A 23,127-nucleotide genomic window follows, 5' to 3' on the forward strand; every position below is an offset into this window, starting at 1 on the left:
CCCGATATTTGGGAATTTTTCTTATATAGGCACCTACTGCCCCTCACCCACTGTCCTGATTTTTCACACTTGCTATCCGGTCACCCTAGTGTAATCACATCCTACTCTTTAAGCAGGAGTAAAAAAGGAGACACCTCCATCTTTGATAGTAACTGGATAAAAGGAAGAAAGGAAGCTAGAATAAAGAGGGCAAAATTTCCCAGCAGTCAGGAGAGTAGACAATGAAGGAGGAAAGCTTCCTCCTTTCTAGTAGTCAGGGACATGGGGAAATGGGATAAGACATCCCCCTCACCTGATATCAGTCCATTATGTAAAGCAGTGTTACAATGCAGTGATGTGCTTATGTAGAGGCCACAAGGTCAAACAAAACTCCACTTAGGTGTAAGTATGTGTTGCTCAGATCCTGTAAACAGGGGAATGCCATCAGCTGACTACTTGGATGTCTGACCGTATGGATATCAGTTTGAAGCTGGGCATTACTTTATATAGTTCAACCTGGGTAATACAGTTTCTTTGGACACTGAAGTAAATCTCTGTTTCCTTCAGTTGTACTCCTGGTCTGACAATATGCCTGTATGTGGAGGAGGTGTCCTACATTTCAATTGCCATCTGTTTTGCAAGTCATAAAAACAGAGGCAAGTAGTTATTGCATGTGCTAAAAGAAGATTCTATGCTGAAAAGGAAACTCTGTCAACCTGTAGGATACAGAATAATAATTTCCTCCTGGAAAAATCTTAGATACATTTTGGCCCCATGCTGAAGGTGATCTGATAAACAGAATATAATCCTGCCTCTGGGATTCCTTCTGACTGCCCAAAGAACCCACACTGAGTGAATACAAATCTCACATTTTCCGTGAAGAGAGGGTGTTTGATCTGAACTGCTGTTTTTGGACATTAACTAGAAAAAGAAGCAGTTGACTCTAACCTAGGCAACAGATGGGTGTTGTAGGTTCAAGCACACCTTAAAATATTGTTTCTTCTGATGGATGGGAGGAAGCATATAAACAGATAAAAAGAACTGCCTTCTAAAAGATTTTAACCAAAAAAATTATAAGGATTAAAAAAATTTCCAGCAAGCGATAAAGGACTGGAGCATCCACAGTAATTTAAAAGCACCGTGAAATGACAGCAGCTGCAACTTGAGAAAGCACCATTTAAGTATCAGACTGTGGATCAAATCACTATTTACAACACACAATACATAACCACTTTTTTTGAAACATTGGTTAAATAGTCTCACATCTTGCCTTTGTTTTTCTTCAAGCTTCTCATGCATTCTTTTCGCATTTTCTAGAGCATTCAGCAATGCAAGCTGAGCAGACTTTTCCATTTAGGGGAAAGAGCAGGAAAACAAGTTATTTTAGCATCAATTAATATCCTAATTTTTTTTTTCCCCAAATAGCAAGCCACTTCCCATTCTGAGAAAGTGAAAGTTCTGGAAGTTTTGAATGGAGAGTAGAAGTTATGTTGTAGGTGACTGACCCTTAGATTTTGGGTATTAATCACGACACTTGCTTCTCCTTCCATTTCCCACAATTTCACTTGTTTTGCAAGTAACATATGCCCTCCTAATGACAGGAAGCCTTGCCTTCAGCATGTCACTAGCAAATCATGAAAAATTAAAGTTTACATGCATGCATCGGAGCAGAAGGCTAGAGGACCAATGGGAGCAAAGTTACTACAGTTTTATGAATACAGTATCTGCATACATAAGGCACTATAATTATCACATTGAAAGGCAATCAAAGTTTCTTAAAATATTTTCTTGGAAATGTAACTGAATGCAAGACCAGTGCAACTAGGCACTTTATCTTTTTAAAATTCCTCAATAATAGTACACATGTAATTGATAGAAAAGTAGTTCTAGTTATCGTCTCTGGTGTTCAGTATTACTGCTAGGCTAAATTACAAAAGCCTTTCATTACGACTGTTTCTAGCCCATATTTTTGAAAAAATACATTAAAAAGAAATTAGGTACCTTTCCAAAAAAGCTGCTACTGTTGATTTTCCACACTGGCACTTTTGGGTCCAGTAAACATGGCTGCCGTGGAGTATCAGCTATAAAAAGCAATATTTCTGAATATGCTTAAGTACTATCATTGCTACAGTACCTCATTGACCTCATGCAGAAGAGATTCTTCCAAATGCTTTAATTGGCAGTTTGCTTCTTCTACAGCTTGTTCAGCTAGAAAACATAAGCAAAGCAATTACTTAAAGTATAGCTTAGAGACATTATAAAATACTGGCTCTATAGGAAAAGGGTGAACACCATGACAACCTGGCATTGTCAAATGTTGTAGGCCTCAGATTATGCATTTGTGAGGTGCTGAGGTTACTGAAATGTGTGGGAATAAAGGGCACTTAGTGAATGACTGAGACTGCACCACGTGAGTATTTCCTGAGGTACTAACATACTTAGACACTAATTTAGATTTACAGGTGATTCACTGATTTCAAGGCCAGCGAGGACCAATCTGATCATCTAGACTGACCTCCTGTAGAACACAGGCCAGCGAACTTCACCAAAATAATTTCTAGAGCAGATCTTTTAGAAAAAACATCTAATCTTGATTTTAACATTCTCAGTGATGAAGAATTCACCAAAACCTTTGGTAAATAGTTCCAACGGTTAATTACACTCACTGATAAAAATTTATGCCTTATTTCCACAGTCTGAATTTGTCCAGCTTCAACTTCCAGCCAGCAGATTGTGCTATACCTTTCTTTGCTACACTGAAGAGTCCATTATTAAAGATTGCTCCCCTTTTAGGTACTTATAGACTGTAATCCACTCAGTTCTTAATCTTCTCTTTGTTAAATTAAAACAGATTGAGCTCCTTGAGTCTATCACTGTAAGACATATTATATGATCCTTTAATCATTTTCATGGCTCTACTCTGAACCCTCTCCAATTTATCAACATCCTTCTTGAATTGTGGGCATCAGAACTGGACACAGTATTCTAGCAGCAGTAGCACCAGTGCCAAACATAGAGGTAAAATAACCTCTGTATTCCTCTTTGAGATTCCCCTCTTTATCAGTTTAAGGATCACATTAGCTCTTTTGGCCACAGCATCGCACTGGGAATTCATGTTCAGCTGATTATCCATTATGACTCTCAAAATCTTTTTCAGAGTCACTGCTTCCCCCATCATCTCAGTATGACCTTAAGATTCAGGAAGAAGACCACTACTTCTCTTTAGAATCCTTGCCTTCTTGAATTAAAGCTTCTCATCCTACATTGCAAGGCAATTTAGAATTATGCTCCTCCTGTTTTAGCATTTTAACAGCAACAGAGCACTTGTGCGAGTTTAGCTAATATTTATGAGCATATCAAAAACACGAAGTGCTATAAAAGTGTTATTGATTTTTATTTACAAAAAAAAGTTTTACCACCAGCATAGTTAAGCCACAATTTTGAAATAAAAAGCAAAGTTATAGTACAATAAAAATGGTCAATTCAGGATATTGCATACCAATCTTCACATCCACTTTTGCCTTCTTTATTTCATTCATTGCAATGCCTTTAAATGACGATGTGATGTATGGGTACATTCTATTAAGACAGAATGGTAACTTCTTTACAAACTGCATTTTCAACACACATCAGGGCAGTCACAGGAACAAACAAATGTCATGCAATACATCCAGAGTCTTGTAATGCGCATTACATTTGGATTAATTTACCTTCTCAGAAACCAAGGTGTGCAACAAAGCAGCCACTTAGCCTATGCTAATAAGTGCTAAACAAGTTGTAGACAGACTATTTACCCTCCCCGAAGCAATTTAGAACCTTTAACTTTATTTCACCTCTGTAATGTTATTTTCGAAACAAAGATTGAAGGATGCACTTTAGAAACTCATGGTACTAAAGGAAAAATTTAACAACGTCTGCATTCAAAATATCTGTGATGTCTTTATGTGACCATAGGAGCATGTTTACACTGCAATTAGACACCTGCGACCGGCCTGTGCCAGCTGACTTGAGCTTGCAGGTCTCGGGCTGTGGGGCTGTTTTACTGCAGTGCAGACTCCAGGCTCAGGCTGGAGGCTGGGCTCTGGGACCCTGAGAGTTGGGAGCAATTAAACTGCCCTGCAGCCTGAGCCCCCTGAGCCTGAGTCAACTGGACCAGGCCAGCTGAGGGTTTTTAACTGCCATGTAGACATATCCTAAGAGCCCTTATGCACAGTGGCATTGGGTATATTGTCTCTCATCAAACCCAATTAACTTACTACACCCAACACTCTGTTGTCATGGCATTTATCCTAAAGGTGTTGTGTAAAGTATCACATGAAAGCTAATAACACACTGGTTATTAATATCACTGTAAAATGCATGTGTGAATATTATACGTGGAGTTATGAATTCCCTCTGTATGATGTTACAAGAACGTGATCAAGACCAGACAGCCTCGCCTAGGTAAAGGTGATAAACAGGTTTGTCCTAGACAAAGGAATGTGGGTTTACCTCAATTTACATATTAGCAGTAAACAAAGTCATCCGGCTGCATCAGCAGGGATTATCCTGAACTCCAGACACAGAGAATTAACATGGCTCCATCCTGCACACCAGGGAGACACAGGAGACTGACTCCAGAAGAGGCCTGACTTGTAAAACAAAGAAAATCCCTTTGGGGATATAAGGAACAGAAAGAGACTCCATTTTAGGAGATAAAGGAACCAATCAATTTGATCTCTGTGATGGATCCTGGCCACTAAAAGCTGGAAAGGAGACTGGATAAATCTTTCTAGATTAAGTTTCAGTCTTTTGATGTGTGTTTTCACTTTTATTTGCTTGTGACCAGCGTTAGTTTTATTCCTTTTACTTGGTATCACTTAGCCCATGTCCTTTTCTTAATAAACCCAGTTTGCGGTCATTAAAAATCATCAGAGCCATGTAAGTTCAGAAAAGTATGTGCTTGCCTTCTAGAAAGCTGAAAGGTTGGAGTGTTTTACTGTCTCTATAGAGGCAGTGAACGTAACACTTTCTATGTGAGAGTCCACTGAGAGGAACTGGTCCTTGCAGTAGGAAGATTTTGGGGTGATTTCAGGGCTGGAAGGGGACTAAGATCAGTCTGCGAAGGAGTAACCAGGCTGGGCAAAGCCAGGGTGAGGCTTGTGAGCTGCTGGCAGCCCATTGGCATCAGAGCTCTGGACCAAAACTGCATAGCCACAAGAGACCCAGGGTTACAAAACAGATGGCGACCCAACCCCTTACCAGCCTGGGTGAACTCCAAAATGTCATGCTTTAACACACACCAACACAACTATATCAAGCCACTGGAGCAATTGACTGCTCACCTTTGAGCAACTGACTGCTCATGCACATAGCTTCACTCAAGCCAACTGTACTAACCAACCAGCAGCATTTGACATTATCTGCTTAATATCATCCACAAAAGAGAATTTGTACTTCAAGTGAAAAATATTCCATATGCAAGTGCACATATACGGTATCCCATTTTAAAAAGTCAGGGGACAATTTTTGTAAGAGTACAATATTTAAAGGCAATTACTTTATAGTAAAGTGACTTTAATGGCTCTAATTTCAGTCAAAGAACGGCTTATAACTAAAAGTGGACAAACAAGTTTGCAACTTTAATGCTCCTGATGCAAATTAATATTTTAGTGCCTTGCAATCCTTTTAATTGCAGCCAAACTGCTCAATGAAGGAATGCTTAATGTTCTTAGACATTAAGAATGATTTAAGATGATGGGATAAACTCAAATGATGCTGTCAACATTTGAAAAGTGAATTAGTCTCAGTGCTAGGGCCTGGTATACATTTAAAATTTAAGTTGACATAGCTAGGCGCTCAGGGGTGTGACAATCCACACGCTGTAGCTATGCTGACCTAAAACCCCAGTGTAGACACAGCTAGATAAACGGAAGAAAGCTTCTGTTAACTTAACTACCATTGCTCGTGGAGGTGGACCACCTACAGCAATGGAAAACTCCCTTGTGTTACTGTAGAAGGCATCTAGACTATGGCATCACAGCACCTGTAGCCATGTCACTGAAGTGCCCATAGAGTAGACAAGCCCTACATTGTCTTTAGCTAACGATTCTGTGAAAATTACCAGAAGAGGGTATTTATGTAACAGTACTCTCTATACTGTCAATTTATGCCATGTAAACAACATGAAATATAAGCTAACTATGAAACCAATATCTGTCACTGGAGGGTAGATTTCATGAATTCCTAATTACCTTGTAGAATCTGATCTAAACAGTAAGCATTTAAATGAAAATCTAGAAACACAATGAAAATTAGTAAACTGAATGATTTTTCATTTGAACACTTCTTCCTAATACCAAATTTGAAATTAAGCATTCATGTGTTTTGGAACTGATCTGAGATCTATGAATGAAAAGATCTACTTAAGTACCATTTTATATTATTATTCTTAAATAGTGCTTTTCATCCATAGAGGTTTCTCCTATTGTACATACACTACCAGTAGCTAGGAGTCCTCAAATTAATATACATAGCCCTTTTACTATTGTTTCAAGAGGTTCATGAATATTTGCCAGCCCAGCCAGAGTCTGTTGACCATCCTTTCACAGGTATAACGATAAATCATAAATGATATATTACATACTGAAGACGTTTAAAATTAAAAGAGACACAGTCAGCTTCCAATATTTTGTAGTATAAATGTATGTGTTAACGATAACATTAACTAAGCTAAAATATAGGATGGACCATAGTCTTTAAGTTCCAAGGGAGAGAAGTATTAAACATTGTGTTTAAAGAAATAAGGTGGGTGAGGTAATATCTTTTATTGGACCAACTTCTGTTAAACTTTCGAACAACAAAGAGCTCTTCTTCAGGTCATTGTTTCTGTCATACTTTTTCGTCTTAGCTCTTGCAAAAGGGAAAATTAGAGTCAGATGTTATAGCTCCATCTACTGAACCAAGGAGGAAGGGAAAAAAATCACAAGGGACATATAACCCCTATAATTTATTTCCTAATGACAAAATTTTAGCAGAGAACCTGAGTGGATTTAGGAAAGAGCAACAGAAAATATTGGTACATAACTGTTTTTTGTCAGTACTCAGACTCTCCCATGCAGGATCATTCAGAACTGCTATCAAATGTACCAGCCGGTAGTGATGAACTTACCATATCTGAAGTAGCAACCAGTAGGTGCCCATGTGAAAGAGTTATAAATGAATACAGATATGTTTCTGGCAGTATGACCTCTAACACAGAGAGGCTGTAAGTCAAGTTTTGAATGCACAATGTTCAATTCAGCATGATATTTTAGCTGTCATGGTTTTGATGGAGAATTTTCAAAGGTATTGATGCATTCTGACAATTTTCACCCCCTTAATTGCATCATCTGTGATTTCATGACAAAGGCTGAAGAAGAAAGGTTACTTAATATGTGCACTGAAAACTGGGAATAATATCTGGGAGGTGAATGGAAACAATCTTGTATAGAATAAATAAATGCGTAGCCAGGAGCATCAGCAAACAGAGAGGTTACATGGCTGGGGGAGGAGAGGGAGTGGTGATTGCTGAAGTGGAAGTTTCCATAAGCTCACGGAAGTCAAGGAGACAAATATATGAACCAACGATTAGGCCTGGGCCCTTGTCTGAACTGGCTTTCCTTCAAGAGTTATGTGGATCAAATGAAAGCAAAGGATCAGGGATGTAATCAACTGTCAGCTCATGACAGAAAAATGCATGTGCACCAAGTGGGCCAATCGGATTGATATGCTTGCTTCCTCTCCATCTCCACAACTGAGAAAGGATACGAAACCAACAGATGGACTACAGAGCCAGCACCATCTGGAATTACCCGAGCAGCTTTCCTTGACTTCTACTTAAAGCCAGTCATAAGCTGAGGAAGTAAAATAAGATTTTGGGAAGGGAGGTAGGAGATTGATGGTAGAGACTAATTGGCAGTAGAGATTTAGATTCAGGGTGGTTTTTTTTTTTTTTTTTTTTCCTTTTGGGCCTCCTTGCTAAGAGATGGAGCTATAATAAGGAATCCTGAAGAACTCATTACATTCTAACATCAAGTTCTCAATTCAGAACAAATTGTTACAATATGACAGGCTAATGTAAGGGCTGAAAGGATTCTCATTTCATGGCAAGAGCAGATACAATATGTTAACAAAGACACTTTGTGCTTAATATAGACTAAAGTCTCAAAAGAGTCCATTAAAAATAACTGAGAACCAGGATAACAGGCTCAATATTCAAAAGTGATCAGATAAAGAGGGCCATGCAAACCGAACAAGCAAAACACATCGGAGATTAAAATAGAACAGATATTGAAAGGGATTGAAAGAATGAATATTTCACCTACAGCATACTTGTCTATAATTACTGGGCTATTCACAACAGTTATTTTCAGAAGGAACAATATTTTTGGTGCTGCAAAACTGCTTTTAGCATTTAGCTGTCGGTTGAAATGAGGACTGTCACACTATTGCAAGAACATGAACACTGAAGTTATAGTAAGCTTCAGTGACAAAGTGGCACATATTGAGGCATGCCAGCAGGACTCTGACTGGCCTCTCCCCTTTGAGCATTGGCTTTTGGGTGGTGGGGCAATTTACAGGTCAATAGTTTGCTATTGAAAACTGGGGTATCTGTTGCTACAAATTACAGTCAGGGCCACAGATTAGTGACCTTACAATACCATAATCACTTTTAACCCAGAGTATTTTCCAATTTAACCTGATAATCTATACAAAAGGTTTATTTGACACACCATTTAACAGGCACTCTCAGATGTAATGTGGCAATTGTGAAACAACACACAGCACCACTACACAACAGTTTTGGACAGAAAGTGAATGATTCCACTGTGTTACATGTCAGTTGGTTTCCTACTATTCCCCTTAACACTTTGGTCTACATTCATCCCAAGCCACTCAGCTTCACACCCCTTTTGTATCCTTCTCTAACTTACCAAATATTTTTACAAGATGCCCCTTGCACTCTGAATCTCCCTTTTCAATTGTGCCTCATTAAAATCCTTCCAGTTACTCCTTTCCCATGAAACTCGATGATCCACCAACATATGCAGTATCTAATGCAGTTTAAATTTTTAAAACACAGTCCCAGCTATTTGGAGATTTATTTAATTTGATTGTATTGTGTGACTGAACTGTTTCTAGCTCAGATCTGCACACTCTATCGTGCAGGCTCTGTCTCTCCTTCTCTATTATTACTCTACTAAGCACAGAATAAAGTTCACAATTAGAAGGAGCCGTTCTTGGTATTTGGATAAGAGCTAGTGGCTTTGGAACAGAGAGCTATTGTAGTGCATCCAAATGCCTTAACAAGGTTAAGAAAGGTCAGCTGCTCCAAGAAAGCCCGACAGCAGGCCCAACAGGGCAGTAAAACAGAGATGGGTAAAGCTAGAGTGATCTTCGACTGAATAAGAGTGAGGGCATTATGGAATCTTTAAGCCAGCTATGGTCGGTCAGTGGAGGAAAAACCAAGAGTTTCTGAACTGCAGTTGAGAAGTATAAATTGTAGAAGCTAGATTCAGTGATTTTGACATTCTTCTTTTATTCAATGGTCAGAGCACTATTTAACTTATGCAGTAGATGTGTGATGCTCTTGAGTTTGGATTTCTATATGTAGTTACATGTATGTATTTACACAGATATAAAATATGTTCTAAAATTAAAAGTGACACTCAAGTTCGAAAACAGAAGTATCTTTTATGAAATCCACTCATGTGATGTGGATAGAATACATGACAACACCCTGAAACGATTAATTTATTAGTAAAGAAATTGATTGTCCTGGGGTGATTGACAACAACACAGAGTGGGATTTTCCAAATCACTCCATGGTGACCAAACTCTGTTCTCTTTAGAAAATCTCATACCTGAATAAGAAAGAAGTTAGGGCAACACAGAGCACTTTTGTAAAAATTCAATTGGGCAGTCAGTATTAACCTACATATTTTAGTTCCAGGTTCTACAATATGCCTCTTATCTGTCTTCCTATTCATAACATTTGCCTCTCAGTTTAAATATGGTGAAACTATCTGACTGTGCTTTCAGTCATAAGTTTTCCTTGTCTTGACCCACCCCGGGAGTCACAGGATGAAGACTGAGGACTTTGGTAGGGTAATGCACTCTATGGGGCTGTGATTTCTAAAGCGCACTAAAATGTTGCATGTAGACCCTGCTGGTGCCCATTAAAGGGTGGTGGTGCACCCTGGTGGTGCCCTGGTGCCCATTAAAGTCTCCCTCGTGAGCCTTTAATACAAAAAGTTTGTTTCAAACAATACTACTTTAAAGCTCACCAGCAGGGACCACACGGACCATTAATGTGCAACACACGAGTGCACTTTAGAAATCACTCCCTGGGTATCAGAGAACCTCAAGATTTGCATATATTAATCTTTCTATTAATTGCTTGGAAACTCTACACACGTGGTCCGAAAAATATCATATTAGATACTAAAATACAAGTCTGTTTTAACAGGACCCCAGAGCTTAGGTCCCCAACTAGATTGCAATGCTTCAGCTACTGTTTTTATTAGCATCTCTGTTGAAGAGTATACATGAGGTAGCCAACCACAGAGCTATACCCACAAAGAAAACCATTTTTTCCTTCCAAAAAGATGTTAAAAAATGTTGCTACTAAGTAACTGATCACTTTGGTTTGTACATTTAGTAGGATTCTCTCCAATGACATCAGAAGGAGCTGGGTCCCTGACTACACCGGGAATTTGATCAGTGCACTAATTGGTCTCAGTAAGATTTACTTTAGGAACAACTCCACACAAACTACAAAGTAACAGGATTAGGGGGTCATTAAAAATGAACTGCATAAGTGACCTATAATCTTATACTGCTTCTTTCATACAAGAACAGAAGCACCTTGGATGCACTGAAGTGAAAACAAAAATCCCTCTTTAGTTGATTATCTTACATAGTATGTTCTTTGCCCTGGGTCGTGGTAACCGCCAAGCATTTGTCACAGATGATTACACTTTAGCAGACCTGCCTGCCAATGCGATTTGAACTTTGCTTAAATTATAAGTCACACTGCCATCAAAATCAATTTCCCACCAGGACAAAAAAGGTTACTTAAGCTTTCAAGTGCACTGGTTTGAAAATTAAAATATCTAAGAGTTTAACAGCAGCAGCAGCAGCCTACTCACCTGGGTCTGTAAAAGCAGTAAGGCAGGCGCTTAGTTTCTACTTTCTCAGCTTGAATGAATATCCTCATACGTGGGTCAAAATACAATACAGCTGTATAGGCTCTGAGTGACCTTTGTTCTGGAAGGCTGAAATACACAGTATGTAAGCAAGACCACAAAGCGTGAACTCAGAAAATTAGATGCATAGTAAGCTAAGACAACATGTCCACCCCCATCTTCATTAAACTAAAAAGCGCTGGATCCCTGTAGTGCTCTCCCTAGGTATTAAAAGATTTTTGAAGGTTTTCTCCAGAGTAAGTTTGTCAGAACCGTGCAAATAAATTGCAATTTGTGCATTGGGCTTCAGCTGATGGTGCTAAAAACTATGGTAGAGTCCTTGATTTGGCTAGAAATTAGGTTTATAATAGGATGTTGTTGACATACAGTATAAAAATCTCACTAACGGTGGGACTTAATGCCACACAGCTTCAGGCTTAAGACATTACCATCCAAGAAGGTGACTTTCTCAAGCCTGGGAATGTAGTTTTCCCTCAGTAATATGCCACAAATATCTAAAGTGCTTTACAGACAAGGAAGAGATACAAAAAGTGTGAGACTGGAGTGCAGTCTGAGGAGCTAGGCTGAATAGCACAGAATTCTGCTGGCTAGCCCTGCTCCTCCACCCCTGCACATCTTGACTCTTTAGCTCCCCTCCCTTTCTGGGTTTTCTGGCTGAAGACTGGAGGACTCTCTTGGCCCCTGCTCTCCCTACACTATAGAATGAACAAGAGACTTTTCAGCCAATATCTTTGGTCTCTATTCCCAGGAATGCAGGCTGTGGGAGGAGGCCAGTCAGAAGACAAGCTCCCTATCCTACCAAAGGAGGGGGGAAGTTGGAGAGCCCGAGTGGGTGTGGGCTGGGGAAGAAATCATTAGTGAAGCAACTTGGGGACTAGGGAAGGATGACTTGTTCTGGTGATTTTTCTAGGAGAGCATAATGTATTGTTTGTCTGAAGTACTAATACAACTGAGACAACGCCGTATTTCAGTCAAAAGAAGATTTTGTAAGGTGGCCATACGCATGCTCCCATTGACCAGATAACCTCTGCCTCACAAGCAGTGACAAGTACTGTTGATATTTTTAATCATCCTTTCCCACATACAGAAAGTTCCACTCCAGGAGAGAGCTCCTGCTGATTCATCAGCCCTGCTCTTTGTGCTCTCTACTCCTTGCAAGTTCTGTCTGTTTCCTGCACTCACCATTAGGGATTGAAGACAGAGAGGTTCCCTGTATCCATCCCTATAGTGTGCTTGAGCAAATCTGCTTAGGCAGTTATCATTTATCTATTACATTACTGGTACAGAACTCTGGGTTATCCATAGTAGCATTATGATGGTGCTCAGATAATGGCACCAACTCTTAAACATTTTCCTTGAGATTCTTTTTTCACAACTTCTGCACCCACCCCCTTTAGCTTTTCACATCTTTCCTTTGCCTCCAAATCCTTTTTCTCTCTTCCTCAGCCCATTATTGCTCCCTCTCTTATCTAATTTTCTCGTTAATGTCCCTTTTGAAAAATACATATTACATTAAATTGCTTATTTTAATTAAAATGTGCTCTCACTCATTTTCAAAATTATCTTCACACCTACTTCCCAATGAATACAATACATAGGATGACTCCCAAAACAATTTCCATTGCACTTGAGAAAAGGTCTAATTTCAATTGTGAATAACTACCTTACAGTCAAGATTCAGTTCCATGAACTCTTTGCAGATCTCTAAATTTAAAAATAAACCTTAAGTCTTGGAATGATTGCATTCATAATTGAAACTTATTTTTAAAAGTGTGCCACAGCAACCAGCCTCAGAGAAGACGTAAATCATGTCATAGGTAGACAGAATTTAACTAACTGCATTTTAAGATCAAGTAGCTAAGCTACAATTATCTGAATTACCAATTTTGTCTCCCATCTATTAGAAATTACTACAGTGGTTTGCATAATCCTTGCTTTGAGATGTGTGGACAGCTGTTATTCAAAAACCCAAGTGTTTTAGCCTTGGATTTTCAAAGACGTCTGAGGGTATGTGCACATTGACGGTGGCACGGTCAGTGCCACTGGATTGATTCAGCGGGATCAACTGAGTGGAAGTGGAGACCCGCTCAATTGATCAGGAAGTCGACAGTGTTAATCCACCCCAGCAAAAAGAGTAATGCTGTGCTGACTTAAGGGCATTTCCAGTCAGCGCCAGCATAGTGGTATGCAAATGTAGACGAGGCTTGTGGGAATTAGGCTTACAAGTCCCAATGAAATTCAATGAGAGTTGGGCTTTTAACTTGTTTAAGCTTCTTTTCAACAGAATCCCATTACTATAAAGTTTTTACCCTGGTATTTTCCTCTTTGGAGGGGTTCCCAAAGGAAAGTGAAGGTGGGAGAGAGGAACCAGCAAATTTTATCAACCTTTCTTAAAATGACCATAGATGTGAGGAGTGGTAGAGTCCTGTTGCGTTAGTGAGTCTCCTATAGAAATAAACCGTGGCCACCTACCTGAGGGCCCAATCAATATCCAGGAGACTTTGGAAAGATGATGTGCTAAGTCAAGTGTCATCGAAATCCAGTGGGTCAGTTATGCCTTTAGTTTTAAGAATTGGGCCCATTTTCTTATGTGCCACTAATATTGGCCGGTAATCCCTCAACACTGATCACAATGGAGCATCTGAAGTAGCAGAGCATACAATCCATTTATTACAGACAGCACAGGAAACAGGGAATATTTATATATTGTACAACTTCTCTTCTGCATTGTTCACCCAGTCTTATTAGTGAGTGAATAAGGTCATTTGCACAACTGGCCAACCATGCCAACCATGCCATATTTGCCTTTTGATTCCTCCCCCACCGTCACAGTGAGGCGTTTCTGCGTTACTTTTCCTTGACACACTGATCTCATTTCTGGATGTGAATGTATCCAGGCTGTTTTTCAGTTCCTAATCAAATACTTTTGCTGGTGTATGTAACCAGGGACTATTGATTACAGATATTAATCCACACCTTTCCTCCAGTAATGTAATTACGCCACTCACTTATCAAGAAGACCGGCCATCAGAATATCCACACTGTCAGTTCTAATATCTAGCTCTGGCTCTCCATTGAGCATAAGCTTTAAGTTGTAAATAATGATTAAAGTTCCTGGGGGGTGGAAAATATACATCTTTTAGAGACAACTATTAGAATATTTTTAAAGATTCTTTTCAGGTGCTTCTGTACTCTTTAATCTTGTCAGTCTAGCCTGTCCAAATAATATGTACAGTATTAGAATAAAGGCTGCTATTTTTGGGGCCTGTTTTAAACAAAAGCCATTGAAATATGTATGTACAACTTATTTTACAGTGTCTGATACAAACTGAGTTAACAGACACAGTCTAGACACAGTTAGTGTGCAGCAAGCTGGGATACAAATGTTTCAAACAGCCAAAGGTCAAAGCACACTAAAGAATTTTAAGGCATGCTAGCAGGCTCCATGTGACCAAATAGTGCACTGTATACTTCCACCCGAGCCGCGCACTAACTCTCCATCTAGACAAGGCCTAAGATTAACACAGTCAGAAAGAATATGAGAGAGAGGGAGAATTCATAGATAAGACTGAAGGAGAAAACAGGAACTGTTAAAGGAGATGAAGGGTGTGAGGGAGGCTCTTCCAGATGGAAGGTGATGCAAGAGGACAAGACTCTTGCATGAAGCATTACACTGCATGAAAAGACAGAGAAGAGGTCAGTCAGACAAGCAGAATGAGCAGAAAAAAACCCTAAGAAGTCTGGAGCAAAATTCATGGAGAATTTCAGAATTCTTTCTAGTTATTTTTTTAATATAAACATTTCAATTTTGACACTGCAGTAGGACAGACACATTTTATTCTCTTTATAATAGCAGCCAGAGCATAAAGTAAAATACTCCAATTCTTTGATTTTCTTGATATTAAAAAAGTGTGACCAAATAAGAATCTCAGTAATTGACTTTCTCCATATGAGTTAAAAGCACATTGCAGCTCTATTCAGTGCTGCTGTATTTTAAATCATTGTTTACATGAAAATTGCATCATTTGATAAAACTTACCACCTCTCCCATATATTGCATCGAATTGCTGCAACAATTCAGTTTCACTCTTAAAAGGGGAATATTTATAGATGATTGACATCTGTATAGTGAATTTCTCAAGATCATCTATGATAGGTTTTCTAGTACTTCTTGACCATGAGGTTATTGGGACTATCACCTGTAGAAAACATTATGAAAAAATATTTCAGGAACAACTGCACGTTCAAATATTGAAGACCAAGGTGAAATTTTTGATTGTCGCTGGCCTTTCATTTTTTAGTTTTTTGGAGAAATTATAATCCTAACATTTATTTTTAAAATAAATAGGGTTGCACAAGCAAGATGTAGAAAGCTACTAATTAAAATCTATCTTTGTTACAAAAAATAAAAACCACAGAGCTAATCCGATAAAAATTAGGTTTGATTCTTTATTTTCCAGACCCGGGATTTACAATCCCACAATGTATCACATGCCAACAATTTCTGCAGAGTAAATACTCTTAGGCCCTGGCAATAGGGATTATTTTAGACAAGCAAACATCAAAAGTAGACAAATGCATAGCTAAGGACCAATGGAAATCAATCATGAAACCTGGAGAGGAAGGATAGTACAATTGATAGAGGGCTAGCCTGGGATTATGGAAAACTAGGTTCAATTTTCTTCTCTGCCATAGACTTCACGTGTGACCTCAGGCAAGAAACCAAGTCTCTGTGCATCAGATGCAGCTAATACAATATCCTGCTTCACAGGGTGTTGAGTGGACAAGTACACTAATGACTGTGAAGTACTCAGACTCTATATATGGCCCCCATTACCAAATACCCAAGAAAGACGGATCTAAAACATGCAACAATGAAGTTGCCTTACAAGGCCCAAAAAGAGCTGACTAAACAAACAGTTGTTAGAAAATTAAATTATTTTCCTCAAATCAAGAATAGCCCATATTTATTATGAGAAACTATACTGTACTTTAAGTGCAAAGATCAGCATATACCATAATCTCAAACGTTCACACAGCTTTTACCTCACGTTTTGTTTAGTGTTCATCACTTTAGCTAGAAGGTGCTATTACAAATACTAATAAAGCAATATTACACATATAGAGCCACCCCACTAGGGAACCCTGTCACTGCTATCCACTGTCATATTTACAATAGCTCTTCATACAGTAGAGCGGGACTGCTGAGGGTTTACATGGTAGTTGTGCCAGACGTATGGGGATAGCGAAGTGTCTTCTTTTGCAGCTTTCTGAACTTCAAACATTTCCAATGAGAGATTTCATTTTAAAAACAAAGGGAACTAGTCTCAGCTAGCTAGGGACATAAAAATTCCAAGACACAAGAGAGCTGAGCTCTAATAAAGTATAAATCCATCTTTTCCCTGGTGGGTTTTTTTTTTTTTTTTGTGTGGACAGGAAAATAGAGTGGCCCATTTATTACTTACCCATTCTCACAAGCCCCAGGGTTAAATCCAATTTAAGGTCAGGAAGAGTAATTTGTCAGTCAGAACCTAAAGCCAAGAGAAGATGGGTTTCATATTTAAACCACAGCAAAAGCTATTAGGATGACTGCCTTGCCAATAAATTCTCTCAACTGTTCCTCACTTTTTTCTGGTGTCACATCCATCTCTATTCAATTCTTAAACTGAGTGTTCAAGTGAAATTGTCCAGTTCTGTATTGGGTCATTCAGATGAGCTCTTGGGCCATGTCTATACTACACACCTCTGGCCAGCACAGCTATGTTACTGAGGGTGCAAAGAGGTGCGATCCCTGACTGTGCCATCAGAAACCCATAGTGTAGACATAGTTAAACTGGCAAAGCTTTGCTGTTACCAATATAGCTTGTTTCTTTCCTGGGGTGGTGGTGGTTTCATTGTACTGGCAGGAAGCACAGCTTTGTCCATACTAGCAGTGTCTTGCTGGTATAGAATATCTATATCAGCAAGTGCCCCTAGTGTATACATGGTGTTAGGCTTTGTCTACAATATGAGATTAGGGTGGGATTCCCCCGTTCATGTACACATACTCATGCTAGCTTGATGAAAACGAGCATGATATAAATAGCAGGTAGTACAGTGGTAGCAAAGGTCGTGGCCCGGAACCACGGCTGAGCCACGGTAAGTACAGACCCACTGGTTTCAGGCAGGTTTGTATTCAGCATGACTCAGCCATGCCTCTGCTGCCACTACCCATGCTACTGTGGCTACACTGCCATTCCTACGCATGCTGGCTCTCATCAAACTAGCACAAGTATGTGTTTGTGAACAGGGGAATCCCACCCCTAGCTTGTAGTGTAGACATAGTCTTAGTTGCACAAATATCCCTTTAAGGTATCCAGGTGCTGTATTACAAGTAGGTGTCCTATTAAGATACCATGTAGAAAGTTCCTGCTGGATTGCCAATTTCTTGCTCCCTTCTTTGACTGATCCCTCCTTACTCTTATTCTCATTTTCAATTCTATCCCTTGCTCCTCATGTTCCTGAGCTTCACCTTATTCCTTGCTCCACTAACCAATCAAGTCTGAAACTTTGGGCTGTATCATCAGACCTCCTGCTTAGTCACCCTAATTAGCAGTTTTTCTTTTAAAGTCACTTTGCTGGACAAGCAGTCAGCCCCACACGCTCCAGTAAGGAGGGCTACACATGGCTCCCTCCAAATCCCATCTAGTCCATTTTGAGACACAGCAAGGAGCTGCTAAAATGAGACGATTCTCCTAGGCCCTACCAGGTCACCATCTGACATAAAATCTCACAGGAGGGTCCAAAGAATATAATTTGTTGACTGTGATTAAGGTGAAGCCAACAGACTGCAGTACTGTACCAGTTTTGGTCTATGCTTATCCTTCAGAAGTCAGCAGGGCATACTACATGATAAAGATCTGCTTTAACTTTTCTACAAAAAAACCCCCAAACAAACAAACAAACAAACAAACAAACAAGCCCAACAACCCAACAACTAAAAACAAAGCAGACCTGCACAACTTTCTCCACAAATGAACAGCGATCTCTATACTTCATAAACAATCTAATGAAAAACGAGAACTTTCATTTCTTTTTAATAAGCAATGATTTACAGCACAACATGTAATTTTCACAGCAATTGCTGCTTTAGAAATCACCACCCACCAAAGAGATTTAGGAGGCTAAGTCCCATTGAATTTCAATGGGACCCAAGCATTTCAAAGTCTTGCCTAGGGGCTATATGAAACTATTTACAAACAAAGCCAAAAAAAAATTGATACCTCATTAAGGCCTTCTGTCTCCCAGAACGTTTGGGAGAAGAGAACACATGTCATTGTATCTTCTTTCTTTGTGAATAATATGAAGTCTTTCCCTATTCGCATAGATCCACTATTGTAAAGATACAGAAGATGTCAATTACACTCGGATAGGTTGTTGTCAGGATATTAATTTACTTTAAGTAATAAAGACAGAACAGATCATTAACTGGCCTGATGGCCCTGTTATAACACTTTCATATTAAATTTCTCCTCCTGGCAATGAAAGTTTGGAACACAGGAGAAAGCAGATCTTGGGAAGAGGGACAGCCGAAAAACTAAGGGATTCTTCTCCTCCTCTAACCCTTCTCAACCCTCTCACGTTGAAAGTGTGCACAAAGCTAACAGAAAGTTGTGGTTTTAGGCTATTGGTTGCAAATCACGTACGTGGATTCATGCAGCTATTCAGAGCCATAGACCAGTGCACAACACATTTTAAAGGCTGCACGGTACTGCTTAATGTTCCTTCAGAGCAACTGTGCAGAGAGAGAAGCTTACTTGATGCTAGGTGCTGGTGGCAGGTCTCCCCCAGCTGCTCTCTGCTAAGGTTTTACAGTCAGCCAGTTAAACCAAAACTGGGCTTCAATGCCAGAGTAGCAGGTGAAGGTGTTTATCCAGAATATTCACCAAGCAGTTTCTTTTGGTAGGGACCCTAGAGCAGCAAATACTGCTGACTTTTTGCCCAGTAGAAGCTCTAAGAGGTGGCAGTACATCATCTGCCCTCTCTCAGGAGACTGACTCCTTCCTATGACACACAAGGCTAGGCTAGCACCAGAAAGTGCCATTTTTGCCTCCCCGCACTAGCAAGAATCTGGCCTAAAAATGGCCGGAGTTTCCCCCAAAAAACTCTCCTTCCCTTTACAAAAAAGAGAAAGCAGAGAGCAATATGGCAAATAAATTCCCTTTTGAAACATACATTAGAAATAACAGGGCAACTAGAACCATCCGGAGCTTCAGTATGCACTATTAGGAACAAAACTGTGTTAAACATTGAGATGTGCCAGATGACCAAATATAACGTTGATTCTTCTAGGATTATATTCCATTATTCTATTTAGTTTTTGAGTTGAGGATCACACTTAAAAAAAATACTGAGGCAGAGACAATCAAGACACTAGGATTTAGAAAGAATCCTTACGATTTAAGTCCATTTCCGTAGCGTCCAATCATCCTTGAGACAGATGTCCGCTTAGAAGACCTTCCAAAATAAATTAGGTCAGTAGCTTCCTCTGCAATAGAATTTTGTTCTTATTGTCAAAAGGTGTACATGTGACAGTCATAAGAAAACTTCAGGGCTTGAACATTCTTAAAACCTGCATAGATTTTAAAATGAGTATTCAATTGGTTTGTGCTACAGCACAGGATTTGTTGAGGCCTTATGATGTGTGCTATTAGCCATGGAGCAAGATATAAATCAGACACAAGTGGTTTCCATGCTTGTCTGACTCAGTCCTGAGATAGCAAACAAATCCTGTAATTGGGTATCATTGCTGACAAAAATAGGATACCAGATTCAATGGACCAATGGTCTGATCAAGCATAAAAAATCTTAATACTCCTTCCCTCCTTAACGCAAGACGGACACTAGGTCTTGGAACTGTACACACCACAACTACATCATAACAAATATTAGATATTATTTTGTATTCATAGCTCATTTCATTGCAAGAGCAAAGCACTTAAAAATCCAAGAATGAGTTGATCCTCCTCAGCACATGTGAAGTAAGCACTGTGCTCATTTTAATAAGGAAACTGAGGCACCAGAAGTTACACGACTTGCCCAAAGTGACATAAAATCTCTGGCCAGGTTTGAAATAGAAGTGAAGTTGTGATCCACATTCCTGTGCCACAAAATACCACCTCCCCATTTGCAGTTGCTTTCTGCATGCTTTTTCCCCCTCACATAACCAGGCGATCCACCAGTGGATCGCTGCAGTAGGTACTGAACAGCTAGCTCTCTCCATTTGCAGTGAAAGTTGGCATGCCAAAATTGACATTCGAAGAATTAACTAACAAGGATGACTGCCAAGAATATCTGACACAGTCATTCTAGGAACAGTTTATTTACAGCACCTATCAACCTAAGCTGCAAAATCAAGACACTGCATTATCCACTTGGGAGCAGCATAAAACTGTCATAAACCAATGAACTAAGATAGCCTCTATTGACCAAGCTGTCTTAAAAAAATAGCAGAAGCAACACACTAGTAATTAGGTTTTAAACAGCTAAGGATTCCATTAAGGGTCAACAAGCACAATGTTATTTTATCTGAAAAATTTTGAACTAGTAGTAGCACAATGTTGCATATTACTACAGCATTACATACCCCCATGACTTTTGCAAAAACACAATGGCAAAACATACAGAAACACACCCAGCCACACTTAAGCCAATGTAAGTCCCACTATAAAGATCCTTTGCTAAATAGAGTTTTAGGGGAATTATCTATCTGTCTACACAAGAAAATCCACTATACGAAGTGAACATCTATTGATCCTCTTCTTATAAGCAAAATGACACCAAATAAAAAGACTTTATACTTAGCTAAAAATTAATCATGTACATACTCATCTCTGCTGCTTCCTTTCTCATTTCTGTTCCTCCAGCTGTGCTATTTGCACTTGACAACTGATTGCACTGAGGGAGCAACGTCATTTACAAGTTCAGAGCAATAAGTGCTATTTTAATTTTGATTGCTGCCTGTAATGTACACTGAAGTGTGCCTTAAGTCAGGGGTTCTCAACCTTCTTCTTTCTGAGCGCCCCCGCAACATGTTATAAAAACTACAGGGTTCAGCTGGGGGTTGGGGTGCTCAGTGCTCCAGGCTTCAGTTGTGGAGCAGAGGGGCAGGGCCAGACCCCTTGAAACCAGCTGCCTTATATGACCATCCAAGGGAACAGGAAAGTACACTATTTGTTGCTTGGAAATATGGTGTCGTGTGGGAATGATTCTGATATTATGTTTTCACTGTACCCTTTATTCTGAACGATCCCGGAGAGCTTTTTAAAAAAACGGTGCAGGAACTCCTGTAATGAGCAAGGAATGCATCACCGAACAATGAAATACAGCACTTTGACAAAACATAGCAACCCTTAACAGTTGCACAATGGGAAAAATACCACATTCAATGGAAGCTGGAGAGGATGTTCTGGAGGAAAACTATAAGTATAGAAGGTTTTGAATTTGGCCAGGACATTGATGTTGAACTCCCTGCTTTTATGAGAGAGTCATAGCATCCTAACAACAAATGAATGTTTCACTGTTTTTGTGTTTTGTTTTTTGTTAAATTGCAGAATTAACTGGTAATACCGTGCCTGGAACTCTGACCACTTTCTGATATGCAGTTGGTGCTATGCTTTAAAAGTAGGGCAAATATTTTTCTGTAATAATCAATATATTTTACATTTGATTTCTCCAAGAAAAGGTAGTCACTTTATGCACACCTTAAAAAAAAACAAAAAAAAAACTTCCAGGATTAATTACTCTCCCAGCAAAAATACTTAAAATAGTAAGTAAACTTGGAAATGATGTATATATCTCATTTTAAGTTATGGATCTATATACATGATACAACTTGGTATTTTATTTGTTTGCAGAATATTCCCTTGAACAACCAGTTAAGCATCTTTACAATTAACTTACTAGGGGTCATACCGCATCCTTCATCCAAAAAGCACAACATAAATCCCCCTTGCACATTGTCATCATCCACTGAAAAAAGAGAAAACGCGGTTAGTAATAAATGTGGAATCTAGTTTGCTGGTTAGGAAGGCTGTGACCTAATAACCCCTGTATTCACACCCTATACACTATTGTAATCATCTTTGTACAAATTATGCCTTATGAGGTATCATATGAAAACTAACAGCTGACTGATCATTAACATTCTTGTGTACTGTATGTACATGGTGTGTATTAAGAGTTATGGCTATATGCGGGAATTATGACTAAAGTTCATTTCTGGCATGCCAGGGGGCATTGGTAAGTAGGTCTGCCCTAGGCAAAGGAATGTGTAGGAGATTCTCTGACCAACCTGATCTTCAGGCAATGACAACAAAAGTCCATTTTTATGTATTAGATAAACAAAGCTATTAAGCTAACAAGTGGGAGAAGAAAGAGCAGGGAGCTTCCTTCACCACCAGACTCCACGTTGCCTTCCGCACAGTTTGGATAAACTTTACTTTGAGGGGTAACCCTCAGAAGAATCCATTTCAAACGTTGACTGACATATAAAGACATGGGGGACTGAATCTCAAGTGATACGCGATTGAATCAACTGGCTGTGTACAATATGACTGTATTTCAAAAGTGTACAAAGTGAGGTCTTTTCTGAAGCTCATGACACACTGACGAGTAATATCATGGTGAAATCTATTAATGCTCTATGAGGAAATACGGATACTTAGTGATATTATGCTTTAAAGTCTGTGGCTAAAAAGGGAGAAACAGGTTCCCTTCCAGACAGGAGAGAAAGCAGCTATTTACCTGTCTCCTACATAAATTAAGCATGGTGGGATCTAAAGAATGGATGCCCCACTTATACACAGTGGGGCAAAGGGATTAGGCCAGCTCTACTCCAGCTTTCAGTAGGAACAGCTTGCCAAACAATACTTAAGTCAGT

General features: G+C 39.3%; 1 protein-coding gene across 1 annotated transcript in view; it reads right to left on the reverse strand.

Moving 5' to 3' along the window:
* MORC1 (MORC family CW-type zinc finger 1) overlaps positions 1-23,127 on the reverse strand; it is an 82,121-nt gene that overhangs the window by 51,608 nt on the left and 7,386 nt on the right. The window contains exons 4-12 of the mRNA XM_067546393.1: positions 22,149-22,217; positions 19,644-19,734; positions 18,470-18,578; positions 15,247-15,406; positions 14,216-14,321; positions 11,151-11,276; positions 3,479-3,558; positions 2,114-2,187; positions 1,250-1,323 (exon numbers count right to left, since the gene is read on the reverse strand). Of these exons, the coding sequence (XP_067402494.1) occupies positions 1,250-1,323; positions 2,114-2,187; positions 3,479-3,558; positions 11,151-11,276; positions 14,216-14,321; positions 15,247-15,406; positions 18,470-18,578; positions 19,644-19,734; positions 22,149-22,217 (889 nt within the window). The remainder of the gene's footprint in view (positions 1-1,249; positions 1,324-2,113; positions 2,188-3,478; positions 3,559-11,150; positions 11,277-14,215; positions 14,322-15,246; positions 15,407-18,469; positions 18,579-19,643; positions 19,735-22,148; positions 22,218-23,127) is intronic.

Source organism: Emydura macquarii, unplaced genomic scaffold (assembly GCF_026122565.2).
Source record: "Emydura macquarii macquarii isolate MOO-44397 ecotype Brisbane River unplaced genomic scaffold, CSIRO-AGI_Emac_v2 contig_1119, whole genome shotgun sequence".
Classification (NCBI taxonomy): Eukaryota; Metazoa; Chordata; order Testudines; family Chelidae; genus Emydura; species Emydura macquarii.